This window comes from Electrophorus electricus, chromosome 19, assembly GCF_013358815.1.
Source record: "Electrophorus electricus isolate fEleEle1 chromosome 19, fEleEle1.pri, whole genome shotgun sequence".
Taxonomy (NCBI): Eukaryota; Metazoa; Chordata; class Actinopteri; order Gymnotiformes; family Gymnotidae; genus Electrophorus; species Electrophorus electricus.
This window is the reverse complement of record NC_049553.1, coordinates 14,502,198-14,513,305: the sequence shown is the minus strand read 5'-3', so window position 1 is coordinate 14,513,305 and position 11,108 is coordinate 14,502,198. Positions and strand designations below refer to the sequence as shown.

At 44.2% G+C, this 11,108-nt stretch overlaps 1 protein-coding gene across 1 annotated transcript; it reads right to left on the bottom strand.

Moving 5' to 3' along the window:
- Positions 1-105: 105 nt before the first annotated feature.
- On the bottom strand, positions 106-4,010 carry LOC113587168 (mitochondrial ubiquitin ligase activator of nfkb 1-A). The gene is made up of 5 exons (XM_027025711.2): positions 2,405-4,010; positions 2,045-2,164; positions 1,542-1,629; positions 1,246-1,366; positions 106-1,108 (listed from the first exon to the last, which is right to left on the bottom strand). Exons 2-5 carry the CDS (start codon positions 2,159-2,161, stop codon positions 619-621), a joined length of 816 nt encoding a protein of 271 aa, XP_026881512.2. The 5' UTR covers positions 2,162-2,164; positions 2,405-4,010; the 3' UTR covers positions 106-618.
- Positions 4,011-11,108: the final 7,098 nt, after the last annotated feature.

Sequence of the window (11,108 nt, the reverse complement as noted above, 5' to 3'; positions counted from 1 at the left end):
GGGTTTTGAAACTAATTTCTGAGATCAATTTAATTGATTAACTGAAATGTTCTTTGAGAACTTTAATTACAATCCAAATTCATTTGTGTAAAGAGTAACATGGAGGATTTTAAAAGGGAAGACAGAATCTCATCAGGCTTTTAATCTTTAGAGAACAATCACATTAAGATGGATGTGGGAAACTCAGTATTGCTTTCCAGGTAACACATAATTAAATTTAACCTCTTCCTCTCGTATGAGATTATTTCTAAAAGGATTAGTTTCAACGTAATCTCATTTTTGGACTAACAGTTGTAGCCATAAGCAGCATTGCCATCACGACCCACCTACTTACCTAAATTAAGATCACAACTCAAGTCATCTCACATAAACTTACGTGTATAGTTTGACAGCCGAACGCTGCGGAACCTGGGAAATGCAGAAGTGTAGACCTGCAAAGGGGAAGCTGAACATAATTGGGCCTGTCAACAGACCCCCCTGTACCCGGAGTACCTGTGCTTAAAAAAACAAACCAAAAAAAACGTGATTACGGGAGGGAGACGGTTAAGATGGCTCTGCTTGAATCAATCGGAATGCGTATATTTGCCCTGAGATACCAAGCCGGTTGCCCACGGCCAGCTAGCTGCGCTTACTGTCCTTGTTAAGCGCGCTGTAGATAAACGTGGCCAGCAGCGCGCTCCCTGTAACGCCGAACAGTACCGTCAGCCCCTTCCACATGCTGGCCGAGTTCTCGTGTCTCCGGATCAGGCTCCGGTAATCCCCGGGCACGAAGAGGTAGGCGCGGCCGTCTCGTGGCGGGCGGAGCCGTATTGCGTCTCCGTGCTCCAGGATCACCTCGCCGAAGCACGTGAGGTTCGACCCGACGCGAAGCATCTCCTCTCGCCGCTCCAGCGCCGCGAGCCTCTCGCCGCTCAGGCCCTGCACGAACGCGCCCAGCAGGCCGTCGTCAGCCTGCTGCACGCTCCCGTGCACCTCCTCCAGGTAATCCCCGCGCGCCTCCAGAGGGGACTCCACCCACACGCGCACCCCATTCAGGTAGGTGCCGGGCTGGACCAGGCGGAAGGGCACGCTGCTCGTGTCTGCGTTGGCATTCCGTGTCCGTGAGACCCTGCACGGGGAAACGGGTCAGAGCGGGTTATCTTAGTCCCGTTTGTTTCTTCCAGGGATCCCACGTGATATGAGGTAACATATTACATATTTTACAAACAATTACTGTGCATCATGTCACCGAGTCAAAGCACAAACCATAATTTTAAGGCGTCGTTCCACGTTTTCCAGCGCTCCACTGTGGTGACCTTCTGCACGACTCCATAACACCGGGGCGTGCTCTGACTCGCCAACGGTTCTCCAACCGCCTGGACCACACCTGTACGCGGGACAGATTCACTGGCCTTAATGCCACGGACGCCACCCTACACCCTACTAGGATATTCTATGAGGAAATGACAAAGCACTTTTGTAGGTCGCTCTGGATAAGAGCGTCTGATAAATGCGGTAAATGTACACCGCGATGGATGGGTGAGGGGGGAGTTGATAGTTACCCTCCACAGCTACATAGTGAAGTCTCTTGTCCAGAGAGGCGTTCAGTACTTTTGAAAGATGCTGGTCTGCCTGAAAATTTGGGATTTCCTGAAGGAGAAAGACGACCTCAAATCACCTTGCGGTCTACAGTACAGTGTGCAGCGACTCGGGCACAGGAATCAAGGGGTTCACCGACAAAAAGAGAAATCTCTCTGGCTGGTTAAAAGAAATATGCCTGACCGAGAGAGAAAAAGGTGCTGAGTGACGTGACCTGTGCATAAATAAGTCCAGTCTTTGCTTTAACTCGTTTTAAAGATTGCCTGCCTCTGTGCAATGATGCCCAACCCCCGGTTATTTTATCAGCTGCTGCACAAGGCTGCCGTCTGACCTTAGAGAGTCTTCAGTCCTATTAGTTGTGGTTTGGGTTTCCGTCAGGGCTTCTTGTTGCGTGTTTTTTAAAAACAGACTTTATGTTCAACACACTGTTTTTCTTGTGAAGTTGATGTGCAGTTTGTGAGCTCACCTTTAATTTCTGTAGTTCTGTTTTCTTCTCCTTGTGTAAGTAATAAAACACCGAGGAGAAGGCGAAGCTGGCACCCACGCTGATTAAAGTCCACGGACCGAGGAAATGGTCACTCATTTTCTATAGAGGTACAAGGACAGCGTCACTTCTCTGTTCATATACCGGGTTTTGCAGCTTGTCACGGAACTGCTGGAGTTACTGTCTGGCTGTGCAGTGAGCCAGTCCCTTTAGCTAACCTAGCTAAGTTACACGTCTTAGTACAGGCAGGTGAATTGATTTGCCAACAATCTCAGCATTACGCTGAAGTTAAATAACCCGTTCCTGTACTCGACGATTTGCGTATAGATTTTAAATACTTACCAAATAATGTCGCTGAATTGGGTTGCCCTCGTCACTCACACCACAGCGAAAGCAAAATCATGTTTCTCACGGGTTTTTAGTTCCTTGTGGGAGCGTGTGATTTGGCGGTTAGCCCAGGAGATGGCGCTGTTGGCGTGAGGAAACGTTATTTGGACATGCAAACATAAATACATAAAAATAGTATATAAATGGAAAATAATAAATGTAAATAATATGTAAACGTAAATGTATAATTAAATGTACATTTTCGGCGTTTAGAAGACGTTCTTATGCAGAGTGACTAACAAAAGTGCTTTGTCATCTTCTCATAGAATGAATACTATCCGGTACAACAGGTTAGAGTCAAAGTGAGCCATTGACTTAGGATTCTGCTAGATACAAGATGCCATTAGAATGGTCATACCTAGAAAGTGATACCAGTAATGTTGATACCTAGAAACAAATGCAAACTGAGCCCAAATACAATATCTAACATAGGCATGGCCGCCCCAATAATTCCTGCTGACACTACTCATATAATTTGTTCGATTGAGTGGTGGACCCCAAAGTTGAAATGAAATGTACACCACTGATATGAAATGACAATAAGTGCTAGAAATGTTCAATTAATCGATAATAGTGCAATCTTCCCATTAAATGAGATGTGACTATAGATAAATGTGGCACAAAATGTATATATTTTTTCTCAAGTGTTTCATTACAGTGCTACTACATATAAGATGATTTTTAAAACGTGCACTTCACCCATCAAACCCAGGGGGCTTAGTGACTGGTTTAGCATTTCTGACAAAGCCACTTCCACTAGATGCACTCTAAAAATATTGAGTTGAAACTGATCCAAACTGGGTCGTTATCACAATCCTGCACTGTGTATTAACATCTTATCAATATTCGACAAACACAGCATTGGGCAGTAATGCCCCAGGACACATTATTCTTCCAATCCACTCATTTTACTAACTGCAAATGTTTCTAGACACTTTTTAATGAGAATAATGTACCAAGTACCAGATAGACGTGGAATTTCTCTGCAGGTGTCAAATATAAAATAAAATCAGAGTAAGAGAATATAGGAAACAGGCACCATATATAAATGAATATACAATCCATGTGCTCCTAGTCAAAGCAGAGGGATGTGGGAGTTGTCGCTGTTTAGGAGGGCTCCCACCTGGGGAGAGAACCAGTGGAGGTGGTAGTTGAGTCTTTAGGGCCCTGCTGAGATGGGAGGTGTGGAAAGAGAGAAGGATCGAGGTATATGGGGTCAGCTACGATTCCCCCTGCCATCTTCCTCATCCTGGATGAGTGAAGGTCCTGGAGTGGGGTGAGGTCTTTTCTCTGAACATCACACAACTCACTACAGTGATGTCTGGAGATGCAGAGCTGAAGCTGACAGAGATGCAGGAAGTGATGATGGATTCTGCTATGGCAGTAGAACTAGACCAGCAGTGCCATGGCTGTGTTTCTGTCTGTCTGTCTCTCTCTTTCTGCCCACTCTGTCTCCTTCTCCATACACACAAGCATGCAGGTTCCTTTACTGAGAGGAACACAGGAAACTCCACTGAGTGATTTCACATCCTGTGGCCTCAGCTTCACTCGTCCATAACAGGATACTTCTGACCCTGACTGAGCGCTGTCCGAGTCCCTGATAAACAATGCAACACGCGCACACACACACACACACACACACACACACACACACACACACACACACACACACACACACACATACATACATACAGAGCTTAAACCTTAGTGAAATATACAATAAACAAAACGTTTGTTATTGTGCATCTTTTTTCCGAGTGTGAGTAAGGGTGTTAACCCCTGATGGCCCTGAACCTGTGTGCTGAACCTGTCATCTGCTGTCCTCTGGGTATTTATGCTTCCAGTACTAAACTTGACTGACTGTAAATCATGTAAGAAATCCATCCTTTTGTTTTTTTTGTTTACATGATCAGCGCTACTCTGAGATCAGTCGGTGTAAGGGGCTGTTGAGGAAGTCCACACATGACGAAAGAGACCAAAAATAAGACAAACATGGCCTTTCTGCATGGATGTAATTACAGCAGAATCTGAATGTTGCTGAGGAATCATTTACGTTGCTGCTCAGTGGGAAAAAAAAACATGTACACACATTAAATAGAAAAAAATGTAAGAAAATAACAGACAATGAGCCTTTACTCTCGGCTATCCGTGACAGACAAGATGCTTACAAGTCAGAAAGCACAGAACTGACTACAGCAGGATTTTCAAATTCATGTAGACAAATTATGTGACAAATTAAATCAAAATGCTTTCATGCTATATGTTGCTAATAATAATAAAAAAACACTTTAGAACAAGTAATTGTTGTTTATGAGTGAACTGCACAATAGTTGCTAGGAAGGAAATAAGTGTGTAGTTTCTCCAAATGGGGCTTTACTTGTGTGAATGAATGTCAAACTCACACTTTGTTATCTTGATGCATGCAGGTTTTCTTTCTTTATTGTTGTTACTATGTTTGGACTTCCTAACCCCAGGGCTTGGGGCCCGCTGCCCTGCAAAGTTTCAGGTTCTTCCGGCTCGGACACACCTGATCCAGTACATCAGCTAATTCTAAATCCCTTCCTGAGCTGGATCAGGTGTGCTAGACCAGGGAAAACCTGAAACCGTGAAGCAGGAGTGTGAAGCCCTCGCACTGGGGTTTACAACCCCTCACTTAATGGAAAATTCTTGTCATCGGTTCTTTCACAAGAAGCCATCCAGTGTTAGCAGATACGTGCAAGCAAAACCCTCACTCTGTAATTTACTATAGCTTTTTAGAAAGCACCTGATTCCAGTCAGGCCTTCCACAGCGTTTGCTGTAGGACCTGCCTGCTACAAGTGGGCTGTTTGCATTCAGGGCGTGTTGGCATCGTACATTGTGAGCTCTAGGTGACGGCGTGTCTGGAGCCATGCCCAGTGTTCCTCAGAGCAGGACTGGGTCGCCACTGGTCTTTACTCTGCTACGTGAGCGCGTGATTCCCGCAGCTGTGTGAGAGGGTGTGAGACAGTCCTGCGGTCCTCTGGGCACCACTATCGAGCGCTGTGGCTGCACTCAGGAAATAAAGCTTGTTTATTTCAAACAGCTCCTGCAGCCAGGTGGTCTGGAACACATCCCTGCTCTGCTCACATCTCTAATAAACAGGATGCTCAGTGCAGACAACTAGTGGAATTTTTCCAGTGGAGAGTGTGTGTGTGTCTGTGTGTGTGTGTGTGTGTGTGTGTGTGTGTGAGAGAGAGAGAGAGAGAGAGAGAGAGAGGGAGAGTGAGTGTCTGTATGGGCAGATTATCTTCTCCATTAACCATTAAACCATTAAACTGTTCCTTCCAAGTAAAATACATTTAAAAAATACAAAAAGTAAAAAAGATATAATTTTCATGGTTATAGAATAGATGAAAACTGGTTGCTGTAAACATCCACTGCTTTACTAGAGCCTTTGTGATGTACCTAGGTGTACATACTGAAAATCAGTCTGTTTTACCTATGAAAATGCCATTCCACCAAGGCAAGTGTTCAGTCCTGACTCTAGTCTAATAGATTTACACACAAACCGGACACTTCACATCTATAATTATGTCATATTTGTTTTAATTTCTGTTTATTAGACCATTTAATCAGAGTTTATATGGTAGTGTGTGGGCGTAAGGATTTATCTTAAATTATTTTGTCACATACAGGCTATGAGAAATGATTGTTTTCTGCTAAAGCAATCTGTAATCCTTAAAAGGATGTCAGACTTTATTCAGTGCCTGAAACAGTCCTATCAACACGGTCTTCTCTCAAACCATGACAGGGTAACACGGTCTTCTCTCAAACCATGACAGGGTAACACGGTCTTCTCTCAAACCATGACAGGGTAACACGGTCTTCTCTCAAACCATGATAGGGTAACACGGTCTTCTCTCAAACCATGATAGGGTAACACAGTCTTCTCTCAAACCATGATAAGATAACACAGTCTTCTCAGTCCCTGAGGAGGATATCAAACCAATTATTAGCATAATAAAAAGAAAGTAGATTTAAAGTCAAAATCTTAAAATTCACTTATAAATCATATGACCTAAAAGTATGTTACAATAAGAATAATATAATTAATATAATTACATTTTATGAACTGTAAAGTGCATTGAAAATAGAGTGCACGTTTTAGAGCTCAATCATCAGTACATGAAAAGAGAAAAGTTTTTAACCCGGATTTATATTTTTCTACATTTGGGGCACATCTAAGATCTTTTGGCAGTTTGTTCCAGATATATGCAGCAGAAGACCTAAATGTTGCCTCACCCTGTTTAGCTTGGACTCTGGGCACATCAGTCTGACCTGAGTCCATGGATCGGAGATATCTACTCAGTTTATATTCTTTAAACATATCCGAGATGTATTCTGGGCCAAAACCATTCAGTGATTTCTAATCTAGTAACGGTACTTTAATCTCTGTTCTGTAACTAACCGTAAGCTCATGGCTATGGATGTTGAATGGTGTTTTGGGGCAGTCCAGTTAAAAGGCCTCTACATCATTACAACAGTCCACTCTGCTGGAGATAAACGCTTGGATGAGCGTCTCTAGATCCTGTTGACACACCAGACACTTCATTCTGGCTATATTTTTGAGACGACAGAAGGCTGTTTTGGTGATGGCTTTGATATGATAGTGAAACTGAGATGTGAGTCTATTGGAAGATTTCGGACTTGGTTTTTGGTTTTTAGCGCTGGAGAATTAAGGTGTTGATGACATGTCGACATGAAAAGAAAGCAAACGCTAAATCCCGGACCCGTGCACGTTTTTAGGTCTCAAAAAGAGGACATATGGTCACCGTGTGTTAATGCTAGCATTAGTGCTAGTGCTAGCATTAGTGCTAGTGTTAGTGTTAGTTAGCGGTAGTGCTAGCATTAGTGCTAGTGTTAGTTAGCGGTAGTGCTAGCATTAGTGCTAGTGTTAGTGTTAGTTAGCGGTAGTGCTAGCATTAGTGCTAGTGTTAGTGTTAGTTAGCGGTAGTGCTAGCATTAGTGCTAGCGTTAGTGCTAGTGTTAGTGTTAGTTAGCGGTAGTGCTAGCATTAGTGCTAGTGTTAGTTAGCGGTAGTGCTAGCATTAGTGCTAGTGTTAGTTAGCGGTAGTGCTAGCATTAGTGTTAGTTAGCGGTAGTGCTAGCATTAGTGCTAGTGTTAGTTAGCGGTAGTGCTAGCATTAGTGCTAGTGTTAGTGTTAGTTAGCGGTAGTGCTAGCATTAGTGCTAGTGTTAGTGTTAGTGTTAGTTAGCGGTAGTGCTAGCATTAGTGCTAGTGTTAGTGTTAGTGTTAGTTAGCGGTAGTGCTAGCATTAGTGCAGCTGCAGCTCAGTCCCTCATTGTTCCCCTGTGCTGTGTGATGGTCAGCTCCATGTTTCTACTCCCACCCTGCGACTGCCTGCATTTCAGTCACACTGGAACCAGTCAGAGTCTTTGACGCACATGGCAACAAATGATGAGAAGATCTCGTAATGAGACTGGCCAGAGCACAGACCACCACACAGACACTGGGATCAGGATGTAACCCTTTAGGTCTGCACAGTTCCTCTGTGTTACCACTTATGTGTGAACAGCGGTCTTCTGTCCAGAAAATCCCAGAAAAAACTAAAGTAGCATTTGAGAAATGTATAATTCATCATATAACCTCTTAAAATGTACTTTTTTTTCCCCACAGCATATTACTGTATGAAAATGTTTTGTTTTTGATCTTCTTTTTTTTTTATCAGCCCAAAGGCATGATTTATTTAATGATGATGTGCTAATGATGAGACTAAATATTCTCTCTAAGTTTTAAAATTCATTGAAAAAATAATTGACAGGATTATGACTGGAAGATCCAAGTATCCTTCTGAGAGCGAGCACGTTCTCCTTTTCTTAGATTCAGGTGTAAATTAAATAAATGACCGGCAGACGCGTCCTCCGCAGTAGGCTTTGGTGCAGGAAATGGTGTGAAAGCGTGATTGGATTCAAACTCGCCTTGGTTTTAACAGTCTTTAACACTCTCCATTAATTCAGTGTTGCCTTGGAGATGTACCCATGGCCACAAATATCTGCAACTCTTCCCCACCACCCCCACCCCCACGCACCACCCCCACCCCCATTAATACAGATGAAAAAAATGTGTGTGCGCGTGCACGCATTTGTGTGTGTGTAGGCCTGTGTTTGTGGACTTGTGCGTTTGTGCTTTTGTGTGTGTGTGTCTCTGTGTCTGTGTGCACTCTTTCCTGGGTTTTGCTGGCTGCAGATCTTCATGAACAATGCTTGTATGTTATGTTATCAGACAGTAAATATTTGATTTCTTACCGAGCTTCAGTTTAATTCTTGAAATGAACAGAACAGGGCCACTGATCTGCCGTCAGGCACCTGAGCTGTTTGCCCAGATCATCCAATAAACGGAAGCTGAAGAACGTTTCCTAGAAGCACTTAACAAGTCCAGCGCCAGCGGATTCTGCGAACGGACTTTCCACTTGTTTTAGCCACGCCTAAAGATGACCAGCCTGGTACACCATGTGCCTTGTTAATGTGTGAGGGACAGTCACTTCTACTTAACTGACAGTTAATAAATTGGTCATTAGATTTGAATTTGCAGTTTGTTTTATTTTAACAGTCATATATGTATAACTTTTGTATGGCCAGTAAGGACTTAAACCCGCCAAGCCGTCGCCCCAGCAACTTTTTTTCTCGTATCGAGTCTGTAGTAAGAACGCCACAAGGAGCTGTTCACGCCAGCCTGCAAGCTGACATGGCAGCACAGTTTAGCTGTAACATTCAAAAAGTGGCCCCCACAGCAGAGGGTTTGTTCCGTCTACTGGTTCGTTCCAGTCCAGCAGCATCATAAGTGCCAACCCCGTGTGCCTGTGTGCTCTGCAGTAGCAGGCAGGAGACTGATGGGGGTTTATGTGCCACACACCTGCAACATCCATGCTGCCTACTCTCTCACATTGAGGTCATTTGGAGAGATATTGCTCGCGATGCTGTGCACCCCCAGGGGCCCTTCTCACAGATACCCATGACCTGGGGCGTCGTGTGGGGGCCTGAAACGAGAGACGTGATGGAGCAGCAGTTCCACCGCTGCTGCTGCACTCACTCCTGACTAATGCCATGGCTTCACTATTCAATTACACCGTAACACAATTACCACCCTCTTTATTAGAGAACACCAGCACTCACCAGAGGCTGTGTTCAGTACACATACCTTTTAGGAGAATTTATGCAAATTTTTCCTGTTTTAGTAGTAGATTTCTGTTGTATTATTATATTATGAATGTTATATTATTTTGATCGCAGACCATTGGGAGCCCACTGTAGTTTTGGGAAGTTTTAAAGTGCAAAAGTGTTCATGTCACTGCTGTGTAGGAATTCTTCTAACACCCTGAAGCCCACCACTGCCGGTGGTCCGGTGATTTGGTGGTCCGGTGGCTGACTGCCGACACCAAGCTGAGGGGTGACTAGCACAGACAGTTCCTGGCACTGGATGTGCAATCTCTCCAAGGCGTTAATAATATACCAGTGGTTCGGTAAGGTGTGTGGTAAGTGGGTGTTGTGCTCTGTTAAACTACACAGGTGGATTTTGCACAGTTTGGAATCTTCTACACAAGTTCAAATCCTTCTGTTTACTTTGTTGCTGTTGGCAGCATGTGCCTTGCTCTTCGAAACCCTGAGAGCATCTGATTTCTAGTATAAAATCATTTTAAAAGTGCTATACTGGCACCGTGTATGTAAGTGTGCTGTGTGTGTGTGTGTGTGTGTGTGTGTGTGTGTGTGTGTGTGTGTGTGTGTGTGTGTGTGTGTGTCTGTGTGTGTGTGTGTGTGTGTGTGTGTGTGTGTGTAAAAGACATAAGGATGATGCAGAAAGCCCAGGGGCATGTGGAGCTTCTCACTCATTAAGCCACACATAAACAAACACACACACACACACACACACACACACACACACACACACACACACACACACACACACACAGAGATCAATGTTATCAGGATAGTAATGTAATTCTGTGGCATGCAGAGTATATTTCAAGTGAAAAGTGAATTAGCCTAAGCTTTGGCTCGGAGAGGCCTGTGTATTCTGGAGACAGCAGTATTGCTAACATTGTTTGTGCTAATGCCTGTTGCACTGCCTCCTGCATCCTCTCCTGATCTCTTCCAAGCATCTGGGCTGCCAGCCACAGGGAGGAGATGAATTCCCAGTTAGGATTCACATCAACACCTGATGGAGGACACAGTAAACCTACAGAGACATGCCGCTGTCAGACTCTCGGGCAGCCCACGTCCCTGTGCGTAACAAATGTGGCCAGTTAGTGTAGGTACAAGGTAGAGTATATTGCCAAAATTATTCGCTCACCAATCCAAATAATTGAATTCAGTTGTTCTAATAACTTCCATGGCCACAGGTGTATAAACGCAAGCACCTAGGCATGCAGACTGCTTCTACAAACTTTTGTGAAAGAATGGGTCGCACTCAGGAGCTCAGTGAATTCCAGCGTTGTACCGTGATAGGATGCCACGGGTGCAATAAGTCCAGTTGTGAAATTTCCTTGCTACTACATATTGCACAGTCAACTGTCAGTGGTATTATAACAAAGTGGAAGCGATTGGGAACAGCAGCAACTCAGCCCCGTAGTGGTAGGACACGTAAAACGACAGAGTGGGGTCAGCGGTTGCTGAGGCGCATAG